At 48.2% G+C, this 20309-nt stretch overlaps 1 protein-coding gene across 1 annotated transcript in view; it reads left to right on the forward strand.

The window, feature by feature from the left end:
- Positions 1 to 20309, forward strand: part of MEMO1 (mediator of cell motility 1) — a 143604-nt gene that overhangs the window by 105567 nt on the left and 17728 nt on the right. Inside the window, exon 7 of the mRNA XM_086927475.1 lies at positions 15721 to 15797. Coding sequence (XP_086783601.1) covers positions 15721 to 15797 — 77 coding nt within the window. The remainder of the gene's footprint in view (positions 1 to 15720; positions 15798 to 20309) is intronic.

Below are 20309 nucleotides of genomic sequence, written 5' to 3' on the forward strand. Positions count from 1 at the left end.
GTTTTGTTGTTTAGGGATGTCACTAAAATATTGTTTATTCTTCCTTTTGCTTTTTTCGGTTTTGTGGTCTTTGGTCTAAAGATACAGGAGTTAGAAGCATATTATAGGTGTTGTTTAATTCGTTTATAAACTGTAGAGAATATGGGGCCTGTCAAAATCATATTTGATTTTTTTGCTACTTTTGAGTCTTCCACTGATAGGAAAAATGTAAGTTTCATTAGAATCTTTCCCAATATGTACCATCACATTTACCCACAGAGAATATGTAAAAACCCTTAATACATCAGCCCACTTTTCCAGTGAGTCTGTATTGATAGTAGGTGAACTGCCAAGCACCCCAGCATTTAAACATTCATCGCAAGGTATAGTGACCGGTATATGTGAAAAGTGTATTCACCAAGCATCTGGGATACTGGTGACTTTTGGAAAACATGGAACACAGAGTCACTTGGAATGCAGCTGCAGAAAATTCTTACCAAGTTCAACAAATTTTGGTGTAACTGGGATTTTGCTCATTGGTGAAAAGCGATTTATGACCAGTTGTACTCGGGGTCATTTTATTTTACACGTAACAATAAGCACTGATTTCGGCACAGAGCAGAGACTATTTTAAGGAGTTGCTGTGTGGCTACACGTAGGAAGTGGTACGTGGCTTTTTTCGCAGTTTTGCAACCAAAAAAAGTAACATTGCCATGAATTAGCAGGAACAATGTGTAAACAATATTATCTCAAATTGAATTTTCTCAAGAGAAAACAGTGATGTTCCTACCAGGCACTGCTCGGTGCAGCGATGTTAATTAGCATGTAGTAAGCGTCTACTAATACCAAGTGCCTCCCTCTCAGCACAGTCCAGCTCAAGCTTGTGTGTCTGCCCAAAGTGTTAATTCTCCATGATGAGGAGAAAAAACGGTCACGGAATGTTTTGAGAAATATTCAGCCTGACAACAGTCAAGAGTGTGATGCAAGAAAAGCATTCTGTGATTCATGCATAAAACACACTGTGCTACACGTTAGCGATTGTCTGGCTCTACTGTGGCGGTTCTGGGTTTTTTTCCGGGAGCGAATGGAAATGGCCTGTTTCCAAATGTAGATATAATTGCAAAGTAGTTAATTAGTTCAGTCAGAACTAAAAATATGGTTGGGAGTGCTATTCGGATGGTATTAAAAGGAATTCAGAGCAAAGCCAGGCCTAATGCCGGGAAGTTTGGCCTAAGTTAAAGTGTGTAAAAAAGCAGAGAATTCATTCAAAGTAGGATAGCTGGAAGAGCATTGGATATCTTTAATATTAAAGGAGGAGCTGAACTGAAGCAGTCTGAGAACTTATTGGAATGAGTGTAGCTAAAGTATCGCTGAAAATTAATAAACTATTCTTTAGGCCCCAGTAGTGGGGTTATTGACAGACTTAATGAAGCAAACAATACTGTTTTAAGTGGGTTCTTTTATAGCTTTGTGTGTTTTGAGAACCAAGTTGTACGGATTTTTTGCACACTCAATATATACCTTGCACCAGGATACTTCTACCCTTTTGAGGGATTTTTTTGACATAGTACCCAAGGGTTCCAAAGCATATGAATCATAAAATAGGAGTTTGTGATGGCAGAATACCATTTTTATGTACTTAACCCATTTTCTGATTTGGTATCACATTAACAAATTGCAAAAACAGTTTAAAAACCCCACAACCAATCTCTATTTGGAAGGGGTGTGTTCAGGGCATCTCTAGACCAAATAGTGATTTGTTAAGCTACGTATCAATATTTTGCGATAAAATTCAGGTCACAAAACATTGAAATTTTGCCAGTACTTTAAAGGAGATGCTAATCCATTCACTTCCCTTTGTGAATAAAATAAATGTGCTGAGCAGGCAGTGGTCCACAAGAAAAATGGCAACTCTCAGAGTCTTTTTTTTTAAATGTAGCTGTGTTTCTGCCAAGAAAAATTGGGATCCAGTAAAAAAGAAAAACAGAAAAAAATCATTTAAAATGTTGTCAGTCATGGTGGTCTGCTGACTCCATCCCTGTGATGGTATCCACTTGTTGTGAGTCGCAATTTATAACCTACCAAATTAATATTAAGTAGGGAGGATTGCGACCCACTACGATTTACTTGAATATTTCAAATAGACATATAAGTCCATTGGTCAGTTGCAAAATTCCTTTTAATTTGCTGAAAGTCAGTGTGTAATGTTCGAGGCATGTGGGCTGCTGAATTCATATCTGTGCATAGATCGCCGCCTAGTGTTGGGTCCGGATGATTGCACATTGTTGTCCTGGAAGAGTCTTCGAAGTATCACGAGATAGGTGGCTCCTCCCCTGGACTACAGTGCGCATGGGCATCGCCTCCATCCCCAGATTGTTTTTTTCCGCCATTGGGTTCGGATGTGTTTCGGTTCCCTCTGTCGGAATCGATAGTTGTAAAACTTTTCTAACTCGAGACCAAAAGGTCTTTAGGCTGGGCGTCGGTATCGTTTCGTTCGGGTTTTTGTCTGTTCTCAGCTCCGAACTCTTGCTACCCATCCGCGTGCTCTCGGCGCGGACGGGCCTACTCGACGCTCCAGACATGGAACGAACTCCGTTCAAAAGTTGCCCGGTGTGCACCTCCAAGTATTCACACCTCGATGTGCACCCTGTGTGCAACAAGTGTTTGTCACCGGACCATGATGAGGCCAGGTGTATGGCCTGCTCGAAGTTCCGGTGTAAGAAGACTCTAAAGATTCGTCGGGCCGCTAGACTCCAGGCCCAGTTATCGGCACCCCCGGCGCCCCCGCCGGACGACATCTTCGAAGAATTTGTTGAAGACGACGATGTCCTACAGGTTTCGGACTCTAGCCCCGCGTCTGAAGGGGATGCCTACGACGCGGGAGACGAGGACTTTGACGAAGCCGGCGACGAGGTAGGGGACGACGATGGGGCCATTGCCACCGTGGGGGATATCTCGGAGGAAGAGCATCCCCAGACTGACTCAGGGGTCAACCCCCTTCATGCGGCCCAGGTCGAGGGATCGCCTTCGGGCCTTACCCAAGACCTCGTTACTAGTCCAGCAGCCCCGCCTCCGGGCCCGGTCACGGACATTTCTGATGCGCCACTCCCGTTAACAAAAACAAAAGTGAAGCCATTGGGTTCCACTCCTCCGGTTTCGAAACCGAAAGCGAAAGCTGCACTGGTGCAAAAGGCTCGGGAGGCATCGACTTCCAAGAAATGCAAAATGGCCGACTTGAAGAGCCGGGCCAAGATGGCCGACCCGAGGGCCTCGGGGTCGACGCCGAAGGCGAAGTCGACCGACGCGGCCGCGTCGGCGCCGAAGATGGTCGAGGTCGAGGGCCCGAAGAAAGCTTCGAAGAAGCGTCAAGACGATTCCACGGCTCCGCCCGTCGGGGACAAGGAACGTGAAGTGTCGGCTCCGAAGACGGTGCCTCTCGCCGACCCGACTCTCGACTCGGGGAGATCACTCGAGCCGGTCAAGCCCTCTCCAGCCTTAACGAAAAAGGTCGCGGAGTCCCTGCAACGGATTCGGAAGGACGATGTGGTTCCCGAACCAGGGGATGTGGTGCCGAAGCACAGGCCAAAGCCCACGAAGGCGCAGACGCCTATCCGCTTTACCCTGCCGCCGAAGTAGACGCCAAAGGCTTTCGCTCAGAAGCATGGGGCAGGCGTGCCCTCGAAGGAGGTGTCGACGCCCAAAGCGGCATTGGTGGTGTCAAAGCCTCGGCTCCAGCCACTTGCAGAGGAAGAGCGTCGAGAGGTCATCATCGACGCCAATACCGGAAAACTGTCTCTCCTCAAGAGGAAAATCACCACGGAGCCGGTGTTGGAGCATTTTCGTATTCCTCTCAAACACAAGAAGGATTCTGCGGGTACTTCGGCCCCGATAGAGCCTGCATCTCCACAAGCCTTAGAACATTCGCCAACGCGTTCCAACGCAGGGGATGGTGACGATGAGGAGGTCGAGTACAACTATCCGGCGTACTCGGATCCGGAGGAGGAACATGAACCTTGGTCTGCCGGGGGCGACCCAGAGGACCCGCAATCGGGTCAGGAACCGCAGCTCTTTGCGGCAAAGACCTCACCAACGGAGGACTCGGCAGGCTTCAACGCTTTGATTGAGCGAGCTGCAGCTAACCATGATGTCGAGCTGCATTCAGATCCTGTGGATGTGGACTTTTTGTTTGACACTTTCTCAGTGGCTGAAAAGTCAGTCAAGACATTGACAATGCTCAAGGGAGTGCTAAAGCACGCGATTGAGGTCTTCAAAGAGCCCACTCGGGCGCGTGTCATCAATCCTCGCATTGACAAAAAATATAAGGCAGCGCCCTCGGATCCAACATACATCAAGGGACACTTGCCACTGGACTCTTTGGTTGTATCCAACGCACGCAAGAGGGCGAACTCGCAGACCACTGGTGACGCTCCTCCCCCAGACAAAGAGTCGAAAATATTTGAGGCCTCAGGGAAACGGATTGCTGCGCAGGCAGCTAATATTTGGCGAATCTCAAACACGCAGGCCCTACTTGCACGCTACGATAGGGCTCATTATGACACCCTAGAAACACTGCTGCAACACTTGCCTGACCAGTACAAGGAGGCAGGGGAAATGTTAATTCAGGAGGGAAAGCTCATCACAAACGCTTCCATCAAATGTGCGCTGGACGTGGCTGATACAGCCTCCAGGGCAATCAACACTAGTGTGTTGCTGAGACGACATGCATGGCTTAGGATATCAGGTTTCAAACCGGATATACAGACAACAATCCTGAACCAAACAGTTAATCCTGACCACCTGTTCGGCCCTGAGGTGGATGCGACATTGGAAAAAATGAAGAAAGACACAGACACTGCAAGTCTATGGGGGCCCTCCAGTCTCAGCAGTTTCGGGGTGGTTCCTTTCGCCGCTCCAATACCAGAGGCACCTCAAGGGGTCAGGCATCGCAGTCCACACAGTATTATAAAAGTAATACCCAAACCTCATACACCAACAAGGGTAGAGGTGGCTACAGAGGCAACAACATCAAAGGCAGGGGACGTGGAAACAACAGCTCCAGGTTCACCACCGCCAACAAGCGGTGACGTCTTGTCACTGCCCCCCGACCACACAACACCGGTCGGGGGGAGACTCCAGCAGTTCCTGCCCGCGTGGAAATCCATCACCACGGACAGGTGGGTCAAGTCTCTTATCCAGTACGGTTACTGTCTGGAACTTACTTCCACTCCACCAAACATACCTCCAAGAAGCCGTCCTATGTCCGGCGAGCACTTGCACTTGTTGCAGCAGGAAGTTCAGGTCATGCTGCAAAAAGGGGCAATAGAGCTCGTCCCACTGCAAGAAAGGGGAACAGGGGTTTACTCTCTGTATTTTCTAATCCCCAAAAAGGACGGATCCCTCAGGCCCATCCTGGACCTCGGGCCCCTCAACTGGTACATTCTCTCGGAGCACTTCCATATGCTCACGTTACAGCAGGTACTCCCTCTGCTTCAACAGGGGGACTTCCTGGCTACGTTGGATCTAAAAGATGCATACTTTCATATCCCCCTGCATCCTTCCCACAGGAAGCATCTCAGATTCACGATTCAAGACCAGCACTACCAGTTCAGGGTTCTGCCGTTCGGAGTCACCACAGCGCCAAGGGTCTTTACAAAGTGCCTGGCGACTGTGGCGGCGCATCTACGACGCCAAAACGTCCACGTCTACCCTTATCTGGACGACTGGCTCATTCAGGCAAAAACAGAACAGCAGTGCCCCGACCACGTGTCCCGCACCATTCATCTCCTGCACGATCTGGGATTCTCTCTGAACTACCCAAAATCCCATCTCCAACCCGCCCATGTACGGCAGTATCTGGGCGCGACGATAAACACTCTGGCAGCCACTGCGCAGCCAAATTCAGTGAGAATCGCCAGTATCCAAACGCTGATCCAACGATTCAGGCCTCAACACTCGCTTCCAGCGAAAGTGTTCATGCAGTTGATAGGCATGATGGCCTCCTGCATCTCCATTGTCCCGCACGCGAGACTACATATGCGTCCGCTTCAGGAGTGCCTAGCACGTCAGTGGACTCAGGCTCATGGGCAACTGACAGCCCTAGTGTTGGTGAGCGGTCGGGCATACAACTCTCTGCATTGGTGGAATCCACAAAACCTTTGCAAGGGCCGACCATTCCAAGAGCCTGTGCCACAGATTATCCTGACAACGGACGCTTCTCTCCAGGGATGGGGAGCGCATGTACTCCACTACACAGTGCAGGGACTATGGACACTACAGCAAAGGAAGATGCACATCAATGTGTTGGAACTGATGGCAATCTTCATGGCCTTGAAGGCGTTCAAAGTACATCTGTGCAACAGGGTTGTGTTGATCCGGACGGACAACATGACAGCCATGTACTACATCCTGAAGCAGGGAGGCACACACTCTCCGCAGCTGTCTCATCTGGCTCAGAGCATGTGGAAGTGGGCCATTCAGAGGAACATCTTCCTCATGGCAGAGCATCTCCAGGGCAAGGACAACCAAATGGCGGACCTGCTCAGCAGGCACAGCCATCAAATGCACGAGTGGGAGATACATCCATCAGTACTCCAACCGTACTTCCAAAAGTGGGGTCGTCCAGAGATAGACCTGTTCGCCACAAAGGAGAACGCAAAATGCCAAAGCTTCGCCGCCAGGTTCCCACACCCGCAATCACAGGGCAATGCGATGTGGATGAACTGGTCAGGCAGATTTGCGTACGCTTTTCCCCCAGCACCTCTGATACCGCTGGTGGCACGCAAGCTCAGGCAGCACTCGATGACTCTCATCCTGGTTGCTCCAACGTGGGCTCGCCAACCATGGTACACAACGTTTCTGGAACTCTCCGTGGTACCGCATCAAAGGCTTCATCTCACTCCCAGCCTTCTGACGCAGAGCCATGGCGACATTCAGCACCCAGATCCGCAACAGCTCAACCTGGCGATCTGGCTCCTGAAGTCCTAGAATTCGGCTACCTCAATCTTCCCCCCGATTGCATGGACATCATTCGGGAGGCAAGGAAGCCCACTACTAGAGCTTGCTATGCGGCTAAATGGAAGCGTTTTGTCGTTTACTGTGTAAACCACGATATTGACCCGCTAGATGCTTCCATTCAGAACATCATTTGTTACCTGTTCCACCTGTACCAATGTAACTTGGCGTATTCTTCCATACGCATTCACTTGTCTGCAATGGCAGCATACCTCCAGAATAGGCAACACCTATCACTTTTTAAGGTCCCTTCTATTAAGGCTTTTCTGGAAGGACTCAAAAGGGTCATTCCACCACGGACACCACCAGCTCCGGAATGGAACCTCAACGTGGTTCTTACTAGGCTGATGGGTCCTCCCTTTGAGCCACTGCACTCTTGTGAGCTTCAGTTTCTGACTTGGAAGGTGGCTTTCTTAGTAGCAATCACATCGCTACGGAGGGTTAGCGAGTTGCAGGCGCTCACCATCCAAGAACCTTTCTTTCAAGTACACGCTAACAGGGTGGTGCTCCGCACTAACCCCAAATTCTTACCCAAGGTTGTATCTCAATTCCATATGAATCAAACAATTGAGTTGCCAGTGTTCTTTCAGAACCCAGAGTCGCTGGCGGAGCGGATGCTCCACACCCTTGACGTTAAAAGAGCCTTAATGTACTACATTGACAGGACCAAAGATTTTCGTAAGACCAAGCAACTTTTTGTTGCTTTTGCCTCACACCACAAGGGAAACGCTATCTCCAAAGCTGGGATCGCTAGGTGGATTGTAAAATGCATTCAGATCTGTTACGCTAAGGCCAAGCGCACTCTCACAATTCCACCAAGAGCCCACTCCACCAGGAAGCTGGGGGCCTCTATGGCTTTCTTAGGTAATATTCCCTTAGAAGATATCTGTAGAGCAGCCACATGGTCTACCACACATACTTTCACTAAACATTACTGTGTAGACGTGCATTCCAAACAGCAAGCAGCTGTTGGTCAGGCTGTTCTCAGGACACTTTTTCAGACTGCTGCAGCTGGCACAGGCGGCCCCCAATAATGGGAGGACTGCTATGTATTCTATGCACAGATATGAATTCAGCAGCCCACATGCCTCGAACTGCAAATGCTACTTACCAGTATGCATCTGTTCTTGGCATGTAGGGCTGCTGACATTCATATCGCCCACCCTCCTCCCCGGCGCCTGTAGCAGCTGCAGTCTTCATACATATATATATGTTCATATATCTGCTCGCAGCATAGGCATCACTCACATACTTCACTCCATCTCTGCCAATGGCTAAAAACAATCTGGGGATGGAGGCGATGCCCATGCGCACTGTAGTCCAGGGGAGGAGCCACCTATCTCGTGATACTTCGAAGACTCTTCCAGGACAACAATGTGCAATCATCCGGACCCAACACTAGGCGGCGATCTATGCACAGATATGAATGTCAGCAGCCCTACATGCCAAGAACAGATGCATACTGGTAAGTCGCATTTGCATTGCTACCACTTTTTGCGAATGAAAATTGTGAACAGTACGTAATCCATGTATTTGATTACATCTTTTCCAAGAACGGGGAGCCCATTAATGAAGGCGTAAAGCAGGTGAGGGTACGCTGGAAGGAACGAGGCAGGCCCACTAAAAAACATAAGACTGGCATGGTTTCGGGAAGAAGCATACTTGATACATGGTCGATATCATTTCCTGAAGTAAAAAATTAGAAGATTGTGGCCAGCCACATGTGTGGCCAGTCACCACGTGGTTGAGATTATTTGCAGATCAGGTCTCCAACGTGTTGGTGGCATACATGTTTAGTCTCATCCTCCCAAAGGCTAAAGTTACCCAGGAGCAGGAAACTGGAGGATGAAAATTGCTATGCGGTGTTTCTGAGCCAAGTTTTTACCATTAGAGGTATTGGTTATAGACATCGGGTGTAAACTTCTTTACAGATAGTTGAGCCTCTCTGCTGATTTGTCAACCAGAAGATTATATAACTAATGTGGGGTCATTAGTAGCTACAGTGTCATTTCCAGAATATTCACATTACCCTCTAAGTGGTAAAAACAAATAGAGGGATTTATCAGTTCAGTTCAAATGGCTTTATTCAACAGATTTGTCATAAAAACACAACGTAAATAATACAACATGCAGTTTAAAAACATAAATGTTCCAGCTCTTAAAATCATTTAAAGGAAATATTAAACATTGGGAAACTGTCGCATAAAGTAGATCTAAAAAATTATTATAAATATACAGTTCCATAAAATCAACATTAGGCCCAGCCATTTCATAACTCCAGTTCATTACAGAGAATGCAGGGAACGTTAAGGGGATAAATCAATTTGGTAATCCTAGGAAAGCACCCTAGCACGGCTAGACCAGGCCCACCCCAAGAACTTAGCCACTGCAATTGCTGTTGGTGGCGATGGGTCCGTAGTAATGACTCTCAGCGCCTCTTCATGCCTACTAAAGCCTAATAGCTTGCAAATCGGTATTACCCACATGGCACGAGGTTTCTTATATAATGGGCAGAAAAACAACAGGTGACTGACCGTTTCTTGTCTATCATTGCACCTTGGACATACATTCACAGTGGCCCCTGCCCATTTACTACTAAATGTCCTAACCGGTAGGGTACCAGCCCTCAACTGGAAATACAGCTTCCTGTCAAATGATTTCTCAATGGCATCCCAGTACTGTTCTAATACAGGCTTTGTCTTAAATTCTGAAAACCGGCCTGTCAAATGCTTTACTGAGCCACTGGAACATACTGTTACCATTACCATATCCCAGTACATCTCCTTCAAAGTTTTCTTTGACGGAAAAGGGGCGTTAAGGGGGTCGGCCCATAGTTCACTCAGACCTAGGTTCACCAACAACGACCTGATTTCTCTTAACCATTTAATCTTATGAAAACGATCAGTATCCATTACATCTTTAAGACCCTTTGCGTAGTGTGCAAGTTCAGCCTTACACCACAGTCTTCGCCAATACAAAAGGGGCGGAGTTTCGCCAAATCCGTTACTGCTTTCCTACCCAGGTCTAGCAGCAATGGGCGTGTAGGTGTACTTTTCGGGACACTGGTAACGTTTCGAAGAAAGTAATTTTCAGCTGCAGATATGGTGGACATATTCGAAAACCCCCAGAGCTCAGCTCCGTTGGGAGCGGAGCTTAGCACTTTCATGCCAAAGATCTCCATCAACATGCTAATCGGTTTGCAGAGAGAAGATCTAAATTTGGCTGCGAGGAACCCTGCCTGCTGTTTGTGCTTTAATGTGACTACGTCAATTTGTCTAGACCACCCCATATCTGCCTGTAACGTCACTCCTAGGTAAGTAAATGTGTCAACTTTCTCGAGGGGTGCATTGTTCATATATACCTTACCCCGAAATGATCTATGCTCGTTGAAAGACATGAACTTGTTTTTGTCCGTATCAATTACAAGGCCCCGGATGGAGCGGAAAACCACAAACCTACATAGGGCTTTTTGGAGACCGCTGGGAGTTTTGGAGACGATTAAAGTATCATCCGCGAGCATGAGGATGGGTATATGTTTTTCGCCACCATCGGGGCATCAGAGGGGACCGCAGAGAGGAAATCGGCCACCCCGTTAACGAAGAGTGAAAACAGGGTCGGCGCAAGCACGCAACCCTGGCGCACTCCTCTGCCAACGGCAAATGACGCGGTAACCTCACCCATGGCCCCCCACTGTACCCGCGCATGGTTACCCTCATGTTAGCGGACGATCAGGGACAATAATTCAGAGGACATCCCCATCTCACATAGGACATGCCACAACCTGCATCGCGGCACTAGATCGAAGGCTGCCTTCAAGTCCACAAATACCGCGTACAGGGCCCCTTTCCCCAGAACAACTGTCTTCCAATAGATATTAATAAAGTGGAAGACCTGATCGATTTAACTTGTAGGAGGTCAGAAACCCGCCTGCAGTGAAGTAAGGATTTGTTCGTCTTCCATCCATGAGTGCATTTTTTGCAGAATCAATCTGCCCATAATCTTTTGGATGGAGTCCATAAGACTAATTGGCCTGTAGTTTGCTGCTACGGATTTGTCACCCTTCTTAAATACCGGAATTATCTCCGCCCCTTTCCAGGAAACCGGGATTGGGGGACCACAGTCAATCGCGTTTTCTAGATGTCTAATATACAATCGCCAGGAAGGTTTGTAGCTTAAGAAAACATCCGCAGGGATACTATCCATTCCAGGGGCACGACCCGGTGTGATGGTGTCTAAAGCCCTATCCACATCCACTAGGGTGAATATCCTGCTAGTAAAAAAAGAATGGGCATACGGGACTATGTTCTGTTCATCATCCAAGGGAGCATACTGGGGTTCAAAGTATTCAACCCATAAGTGACAGGCAACATTGTTCTGCGGTGTATCTGGGCACCCCCCTATCCCATTGATATGTGTCCCAAAATACTTTAGAATTTCGGGACGCGCATGCTTCCTTAAGTTCCTGCCATCTTGCCTGGTCCCAAAGTTTTGTGGCTTCTTTTAGTGTTTTCCTATAGGAATCCCGTGCCAGCCTCACTCTAGCTTGGTCCCTAACACCTCGAGCTGTTGCCAATGCCCTCCTAGAAAGGCGACATTTATCATTAAACCACCCTTCCACTTTCATGTGCCTGACTTTCTTACTATTAGCTGGTTTGCAGAAGAATAGTTTTAGCCTATCAAAGAGCGTAGTGTGCGTTTCCGTAACCTGGGACAACAAGGTCTGGCTTCCCGCGCCAGTTCCCCACTCTTCCAATTCCTGTCTACCTCCTTATTCATGGCTAATAAAGTTTCTGGAAGTTCTGAGACATTTCTCCATTTCAGATGTCGCGTGTCATTAATGAGTGCCAGCTCGCTGCCCCTGCCTCTACCCTTTGAGGTAAAACTTCTCCAAGCAGCCCATTCATTGTAACAATAAGTGGGTCATGATCGCTTTCAGCACGAATAGTAACGACCATGTCCCTTACAGACTGCCACAATGGCAGACTTACTAGCACGTAATCAATACGACTCGACCTGATGCCGTTATTGAAAGTGTCGGCCCCCGTTTGTCAGACAATGTTCGCCCATTTACAGCCCTCAATGGCTGGCCTACACACAGCCCCTTCATTTGGATTGCCGCCTCTGTCCATTTCTTGATTGGCTCAATCTCTAGGGTAGGTATGCCCCATTTTCCATCTTCATCCTCCGTGAGGTACTGATCCACAAGCCCTAGGGGTTCAAACGTAGTGTTAAAATCTCCCACGATTATCGTACCAGTATTCCTCAGCATACCATCCAACAACCCCTCTAGGTATGCTACAACCTCCGAACGTCTCTCCCCAATGAGGCCTCTTGCATTAAAAATGCACACGCTAGGACCATGCTCGGGGATGATTTTTATCGCAAGTATATCAATGTTATTTGCTTCAATGAAGTCTGACCATTCAGGAAGTACTAGCTTGGAGCCCAACCCTGCGATATTCCAGGATAGTAGTGTCACACTATCAGCCCTATGAGTACCCTGATCCACTACCATGGGACAGCCTTCCTGGGCAGGGGATGGATAAGAACTCGTAATCAGCCCCATGGTTAGTAACGATCCGTTAACCCTGGCTCAACCAGGGCTTCTTGAACTACCTTCAACAGGGACTGTGTTCACTATGACCCTACCAGACAGGATATTGATTAAACTAGGGGCAGCATCAACCAGATCACCCAAATTTTGACCAACGTGCAGGGGGCTATCCGCTTTCTGAACACATACTGGGATTTGGGGACCTGGAGTGATTTGATGTCAATTGCGCTCCTCTGGTCCAGATAGAACATCATACCTATTCCCTGTACAGACACCAAACCAACCCCCAGACCTCTGATTAGACCCACTTCTTCCTACCTGGGCATTTACGTTTCCTGAGGAAGTAGCTGGATAAAAATAGGTTAGCGGGAATGGTTTAATAAGGGAGTCCGTACCATAGGAATCCCAGCTACAAATGTGTTCCACAGCTCTGGTATCCCTGAAGTTAATAATAATACTATCCCCTTTTATAGTTTTACATCTTGACCCAACCCAGTCCACCCTTCTTACAAATAGGATTTCAGCCGAAACCCTAGGGGGTAGAGACCGGTTCGCGTTGAGCCAATAAATACACTTATTTTTCAGGTCTAGATATTCCTCTCGTTGGCCTGATCTTAATGATGGGACTCCTGTCAGAATACACACATACGGCACGGAGGCCGGGGGAAGGTCTATACGTGGAAGGCAATCTAACAGTGGATCGTTGGATACCCTTTTTCTACAGCCTGGGTGATGGACCCCCAGGTTGGAACCACCCACACCATATCCTTTGTCACCCGGTAGCCGCGCTCCTTTACTACCATTCAAACAAGTCTGGGGGGGTTGATTCACTAGCAGTCGTGGCGGTGTTACTTCTCAGTACCGCTACCTGCATTGGAGATTTAGAATTTAGAATAGCCTCAGAAACTCTCGCAGGCCCATCCTCACACCTTGTACTAACGCCAGGCCCGCCAATGGCTTTAGCCTCGGCCCCTTCAGCTTCAAGGATAGCAAGTCTCTTTTCAATAAAATCCAGTCTATTATAGATTGGGATACAAGACCTATAAAAAAGCTGCTCAAGTTTGTCCCACATTTCCTGTGGCCAATCCAAGGTAGTGTCCATCTGGGTGGCGTCATTGGGTCCGTCACAGCTGCCATCGGGGACAGTGCTTCTGTACTATTATTTAGAGATGTAGGCATAACCCCAGGAGTTTCAACTAGAGCATTAGTCTTCTTAATTTTGGCTTGTCTTCCCTTGTGGGCTGCACCCCCTCTCTTCCTTTTGGTCATCGGTATTGGTTGTACAGATTTTACACCTCGCGTGAGAATGTAGTCCTCCTCTCGGCGGCCGCTAGGGTTGTAAATCTGCGGCGGCGGGAAGGCGGGAGTGCTGACACAACGCCCAACCAGCAGGAAAGATGCAGAAAAGTGCCCCCGGTAAATCGTTAACAGCACCCGCTCCACCGGGGCTGAGCAAAATTTAAAGCGCCTCCGGGCGCGGCAATGACAGTGGCGGCTTCCGCCGCTGTGGAGCAAGGAGAATGTAGTCCTCCTCTCGGCGGCCGCTAGGGTTGTAAATCTGCGGCGGCGGGAGGGCTGACACGACGCCCAACCAGCAGGAAAGATGCAGAAAAGTGCCCCCGGTAAATCGCTAACAGCACCCGCTCCACCGGGGCTGAGCATAAATTTAAAGCGCCTCCGGGCGCGGCAATGACGATGGCAGCTTCCACCGCTGTGGAGCCTGGAGAATGTAGTCCTCCTCTTGACGGCCGCTAGGGTTGTAAATTGGCGGCAGGAAGGCGGGAGGGCTGACACAATGCCCAACCAGCAGGAAAGATGCAGAAAAGTGCCCCCAGTAAATTGCTACTATTATCAGTTATTAGGTCTCATGTCTGATTCATGCTTTGGAATGAACCAGGCATAATATAGTGCTCAATTTAAGCTTCAAAATGTTGATAGCGAACAAGATGGTTCCAAGAATATCTCAGTCAGTGGATCCAACCTAGTGTGTGGAATAGGAGGAGAAGAAAAGGAGAAACATGTAAGAGAAACCTATTTTGGCTTGCTTGGCGGCCTGGAAGTGTTTCAATGGTTCTTTAACCTCTTCTATGCTCATGACGAGCTCAGCTCGTCATGAGGCACAGTGCAGCTGCACTCACGACGAGCTCAGCTCGTCACGGCCGTTGCAACGTTCGCACGTGGGGTAATTACCCCGCTGTGCTGAACGTTCGAAAACGGGTGTGTTTGTGACGAGCTCCGATCGTCATGAGTGCAGCTGCACTGTGCCTCATGACGAGCCGAGCTCGTCACAAGCACAGCGGCGGTGCGTGCGGCCCCCCTCCCTCTCCCACAGCGGGGGGGTAACACCCCGCAGCGAAGGGGTTAAATTCGGCGACCCTCTTTGCCTACAAGTGGCGAGAGACACATTCCTGACCTTCTCCATGAATCCATGAATTAACAGAGAGAGTGTATAGGCCTCCTCCCTGTGTTTCTTGAACAAAGGGATGTTTCCACTTTTATAATACGTTCCAATCAATTGTTAGGATTTTTATGGCCGTTGCTTCTCGGTTTACAATGTGCATCACCTTAGCTGTATCTAACAATTGTACATATTCTAGCACCCTGAGGTGCAGCATGCTAAAGATACATATATATATATATATATATATATATATATATATATATATATATATATATATATATATATATATATATATATATATATATATATAGCATTTGTCAGGAGACGGGCAACATGGATGTCGTGCTCAAGAGGATCTTTCGATTTTTCTAGCATTCCGTACCAGATAACATCTACTGCCTGACACAAAACACTGCCCTCAGCCACACCATGATTTAAACTGCAAGCCTGAACTATCTCTGACCGCTAGCTATGAGGCCAAGATCCACAAAGTATCCCCCTCCATTAAAAGCTTACATGCACCCAATTTTAGTGGTGAGCACAAAAAGTACTGCGGCTGAGTGCTGTGTTTACACATTAAAAGATGCAACACCCACTTCGTGCTGCTTTTTATTTTTTAGTCTTCTCTGAATTTCTATTTGTTGGCGATACAGTGTTTATTAGACTTTAACAGAAATTTTTAGCATGTTATTAATTATTACCATGATTACTTCAAAAAAGGTGCTTGGGTGGACTTAGCAGCAGTTTGATTTTTCTTTTCTTTTTTTTTTTTAAGGTCAACGTTTTCGTTACACATACTTTGACGAATCTCAAGGGGAGATCTATAGATCTATTGAAAATCTAGATAAAATGGTAAGTGTTTCAGATGAAAGAGAAATCAAGCATATAACTGTACTGACAAATTTGCCATTGGACGACCCTACTTTAGCTTTTTCATTTTGCCCATAATGTCTCTGATTACAAGTTGTCCGGTACTAAGTTAACAGTAAAATCAAATGCAATTTTATAGTTACAGTGTGATAATCTCGCACCAGTACCACGCAATTACGAGTAAAACGAAATGGGATGGGGGAATTACAGTGTGACTAACTTGATTTTTTTTTTTGTTTTGTTTTCTTTCCCCAATCATAAACCACAATCAATTTACAATTCCATGGGGTTTTACATACTTTTACCTGCTCAGAGGAGATAGTAAATGTAGGAGCAAGCCTGTTGGAGAGTGACGGGTGGAAAGGGGATATAACAAAAACTAACAAAAAATGCAAAGCAAGCCTTGGCTGCTGAGGATGCGTTTAGACGCAACTGCAGGTCAGAAAAATCGGATGTGGTTCCCCCACGCCTGGTAAAACCGGGTGTAAAAACCTCAACCCAATTTGAATCAGAAGGGGCGGATTCCATGAAGTAATTATCTACCACCTGACCATATTCAACCTCAATGTGGGTCTCTTTAGACATTCAGAGATTTTAGGAGTTGGCCTTAAAACAAGGCTATTCAATCGTATAATCTCATAAGCAGTATGGAGCTACGCCAATCTTCTAGTTCCTTGAAAAAATGTCGAGATATTGAACTGGCAGTGTAATATTTCACTCTTCTCTTAATTCAAAACTTAACTTTCTGTACACACATTCACAAAGTGCATCCGTACAAGAATTTAAATTGTTGATTTTGAATATATTTGCGACTGTGATTGGCCTAATTTCTACCTCACCCGCAGGCCAACCTTGGCAATAGAAACGTGGATGGGCATACTGCACGTATACTAATGTGGGCACAAATGTTTTCATTTTTTTATTTTTGAAACATAGTTAAATACCTTTTACACAGGAATCTGGTGGGCACACTTTCGCACACAAGGACACACCACCACCCTCTCTAATGACCAGACTTGTTTTAAAAATATCTTCATCCTAGCCGAGCATCTGCATCTGAAGAGCTATAAGGTTTAAGTTTATTGTTTCGTTAATTAAAACCTTAACAATTGTAGCATAAAATAAAACCGATCACTAGAATTATCGAGTAACACAGTGAACTTCACAATAAGCAAAATTATTTGTGGGGTGGATGAACCAATATAATATCATGTTGCCAAAAACTAATTAATGATGTTAACAAGCTAACATTGCAAATATAAGGGGCGTGGGCGAACCAGTGGCAAAGATGGCCGCCAGTGAGTGAAGCTCTGGAGAACACAGTCGGCCTCAGGAACAATTTCCTCTGAGCAGCACCCTTGTTCGGCCCGTAAAACCTACGCACCAGACAACAGAGGCGATGTGGCATGCTGCGAGCTGAAAGCCGGACTCCGGCGTGCATCTGAGGCGGAGCTCTGTTGAGCTTAAGGCGGTGTGGGTCAGGCCGGCTCTGCCCCGACTGGCGTTCCCGGGCACATAGTGGGGCGTCTGCCCGTCACCGCTGGAGTGATTTGTTGGACCGCCACTCGTCAGGATGGGTGAGTCGGGCCTGCGAGTGTTGCGCCTCTCCCCCCCTCCCTTGCTGTCCCGTTTCGCTGGGGCAGCTGGGCTGGCCGCTCCGCACCCGCCGCTTTGTCATCCCGAGCCAGTGAGGGGATAGGGCCCTCCAGCCTCATTCACTGGGGTTTGGGCGCTGGCCTGGCGCTGCGGCAGCCGCAGCGGAGGCGTGCGTGCGCTCAGCGGCGTCCGAATGTGGTACAGCAAGTCCATCTGCCCGCATGGATTCCCGGAGGCGCCGGAAGGAACAACATGGATAATATTTACACAGGAATAGTGGTTCCACCCGCATTACACGTTGGCTGCAGCTCTGCCTGGGGTGATTGAAGGAGATCTATTACACTGTGTTGTCCCATCTGTTACTTCTATGCCTTTCACATTTGCACTCCGCCTGCATTGGAAACCCTCCTTCCTGTTGCTGCAACTTCCATCCTGCCAGGGCGCAGTGCCACCATTTTCCCATGTCTGACCCTGCGGACCTGTGCTCTCACCCAGCTTTGGCATTGGCTACATCCTGCTCCCTTGCTCTTTCTGGGGCCTGTTGCCTGCACAAATAGATGTTTCTACCACTGACTGTTTTTTCAATTCTGCCTGGTTCAGCCTCCCCCTCCTTCGTTCCACCACTCTCCCTTCACGGTATGGGATGCAAAGACCCCAAACAGCGAACTTTGCCTTTCGAGCCAGTGAGCGACAGCATGGCATCACACAGCGCAAGCATGGCTGAAAAGGGCCCCGCCAAGGCACCTCCTGAGACCTCAGAGGCCTCCGTCGCCTCATTGCTGCTGGAAATGAAGGCGGGGTGTAAGGAGCTAGACTCCCACTTTGACTCCCTAGACCAGACAATTGCCTCATTGGGCGCCAAAGTGCAGGGTCACGACAGACGGCTAGACGTTGTAGAGGCTTGTGTCTCTGACCTGGAGGACGGGACAGCGCAGTCATTGAAACGGTTGGAGAGGGCAGAACGTCTACTCAAAGAAGTGGCTATAAAAAATGAGGATTTGAAGGCGCGTGGACAGCGCAACAACGTCTGCATAATGGGGTTCCGGAGACGTGAACAGGCCGAATGGACCTCTTTGTCGAGAAGCTACTTACAGATTTGTTTGGGAGTGAGGCATTTATACCTGGCTTTGTGGTTGAGCGGGCCCATAGGTCTTTGGGTCTTCGGCCAAATCCAGGCCTCCCATCATAGCACGCCTGCTGAATTTTAGGGACCAAGACACAGCACTCCGACTGGCACGAGCACGCGACACGATTGAATCGCAGGGATCCAAACTGGCATTCTAGCCAGAATTCACTCCAATGGTACAGGAGGCACGACGTAAATTCTTGGGGGTCAAAGCCACGTTGCGGAATCTTGGACTCAAATACAGCATGCTGTACCCTACGAGGCTGAAGGTGGACATGGGCGGCAGATCGAGAATATTTGACACCCCTACAGAGGCCCAGGAATTTAGCTGCACGCACAAGACCCAAAACTCACAGATCTCGGCGGGGAGTGCGCATGCTTCCCCGCAACACAGTGGCTTTGACGCTAGTGCTGACCTATTTTCGAACACTGGTGCTGAATGAGGGTACTTTGCATCACCATATGTGATTAACATTGTTTAATTGGGAAATTGTGTTGCTTTATTTGATATTTCATACTGTTACGGCATTAGGCCGGCTGGATTCTGGGCTGCCACCCCCCTCTGGTGTATCCGCACAGTTGGTTTAGTACCTTTTGAGGCCCACTTATTGGACCTCCACTAGTTGCCCGGTGATCGTTAAGATTCCTGAGCGCGTTAACTTGCTAGGGGTGGGCCACCTTAGGACTGGTAGGTGGCTGGGTGGGGTGCGGGTGGTTCTGGGGAAGTTTTCAAACCACAAATGTTCTAACTTACACCTTACTTTCACATTACTTACTGTGTTAACGTTGCATGGCAGTCTTGACAGGACTATTCTTGATGTCTCGATTAGGTAATGTGCAGGGGCCTTCAGCCCTTACCCTTCTGACCTGGAATGTCCGGGGCCTTAATAATACTTGTGAACGGCGCCAGGTGATTCGCTACCTCCTTTGACACACGGTTGACATAATATTCTTGCAGGAGACACACCTTCCCCCCATAGATTCAGCTCAATTTGGCGTCAGCTGGGGCACACATAGATATTATGCTTATTATAGTAATTATGCTAGAGGCACGGCTATACTGATACACAAGAGGATCCCCTTCATACTGATTGACGTGACCCGGTGGGTAGGTTTGTGATAGTCACGGCAACCCTGTACAGCCATAAAGTTACCTTGGTTAACATATACGCTTCTAACATTGACAACCCAGATTTCTTTCAAGACCTGAATGCCCCAATTGCGAAACATGAACCTCAGGCGTTACTTTTAGGGGGGACCTAAATGTATTAATGGACCCGACTTTGGACAGCACATCTAACGCACCAGACGCTAAACCACGGGCGAAGCGAGCCCATAAGGCTCTCGTCACTCATTACTCATTGATTGACCTCTGGTGGCAGCGCAATCCCACACTCACCAGCGCAATCCCACACTCACCAACTACACTCATTTCTCAGGCCCATACGACACCTGGTCAAGGATTACTGGCTCCTCTCTCCCTGCGTTGTTGACTGGTACAGTTCCCTCTCCACACTCCCCAGCACGTATTCGGACCACTCCCCAGTGACCCTGCACTTACTGCTCCCGCGCCCAGAGGGATATGAAATGCACTGCCGGTTTCCCAGTAGGGCCCTCCTAGAGGAAGTGTTTAAAGCAGAGGTGTGTGAGGCTATAGAGGATTATTTCGAAATACACACTGGCTCGGTGGACACGGCTGCGGTACTGTGGGAGAGCTTCAAGGACGTCATTAGGGAGTATGCATCTCTAAACAAGCAGGAGTACTCCGGGAT

Source organism: Lissotriton vulgaris, chromosome 6 (genome assembly GCF_964263255.1).
Source record: "Lissotriton vulgaris chromosome 6, aLisVul1.2, whole genome shotgun sequence".
NCBI lineage: Eukaryota > Metazoa > Chordata > Amphibia > Caudata > Salamandridae > Lissotriton > Lissotriton vulgaris.